Below are 692 nucleotides of genomic sequence, written 5' to 3'. Positions count from 1 at the left end.
GGGGTGGGGGCTGTCAGGGTTTCTCGGGGGCTGGCCACAGCCTACACAGCCACCTCTCCCCTCTCAGAGAGGCATGGACTGTTGGCACTCAAGAGGTCACAGGCCAGCACCTCCACGGGACAAAGCAGGGGACGGAGAACAGTCCCCTGGCAACAGCAGGCCACGCGCCTTACCCGTCTGAGGTCAATCACATCCTGCAGCATGAAACGGATACGGGATGATGTCTTCTTCTCTTTGATGATCTTCTCCATTTGATTGAAGTACTGGTCCATCCTGGGCTATAGACAGACAGAGTCACAGTCACATTCCTCCAAAGGCAAGGGCAGGGCAGGGCAAGGTAAGGTAGGGCAGGAGGTACCTTGGCCTTCTCAAAGTCCAAGTCCTTGCCAATGGTGGTAAGCAGGCGGCAAAGGCACTCAAGAGACTCCTCGTCGTGGTTTTTGAGCAGCTTCACCACACAGTCATGCATGATGGCTTCTGTCAACATCTTCAGTTTGAAGAGCTCTCCAATGAATTTGATGTTGCCCAGGGATCGCCGGCGGGCCTTGTCCCGCGCCTCCTCCAGCTCATCCTTCATGCGCGCCTTCTCCTCAGGCTGCAGGAAGGGCACAGCAGGGCAGCTCAGAGACCAGAGCCGCCCCGAGGATGCCCACGCCCGCCCTCAGCCGCAGCCTCCCCTCCCAACTCACAGC

General features: G+C 58.4%; 1 protein-coding gene across 1 annotated transcript in view; it reads right to left on the bottom strand.

Moving 5' to 3' along the window:
• The window catches only part of EIF4G1 (eukaryotic translation initiation factor 4 gamma, 1), a gene marked incomplete at its 5' end in the record, with an annotated part of 6,864 nt that overhangs the window by 5,017 nt on the left and 1,155 nt on the right, over nt 1–692 (bottom strand). Inside the window, 2 exons of the mRNA XM_010132910.1 lie at nt 169–278; nt 359–595. Coding sequence (XP_010131212.1) covers nt 169–278; nt 359–595 — 347 coding nt within the window. The remainder of the gene's footprint in view (nt 1–168; nt 279–358; nt 596–692) is intronic.

This window comes from Buceros rhinoceros, unplaced genomic scaffold, assembly GCF_000710305.1.
Source record: "Buceros rhinoceros silvestris isolate BGI_N320 unplaced genomic scaffold, ASM71030v1 scaffold16033, whole genome shotgun sequence".
In the NCBI taxonomy this organism is placed as follows: domain Eukaryota; kingdom Metazoa; phylum Chordata; class Aves; order Bucerotiformes; family Bucerotidae; genus Buceros; species Buceros rhinoceros.
This window is presented reverse-complemented; position numbering and strand designations above follow the sequence as displayed.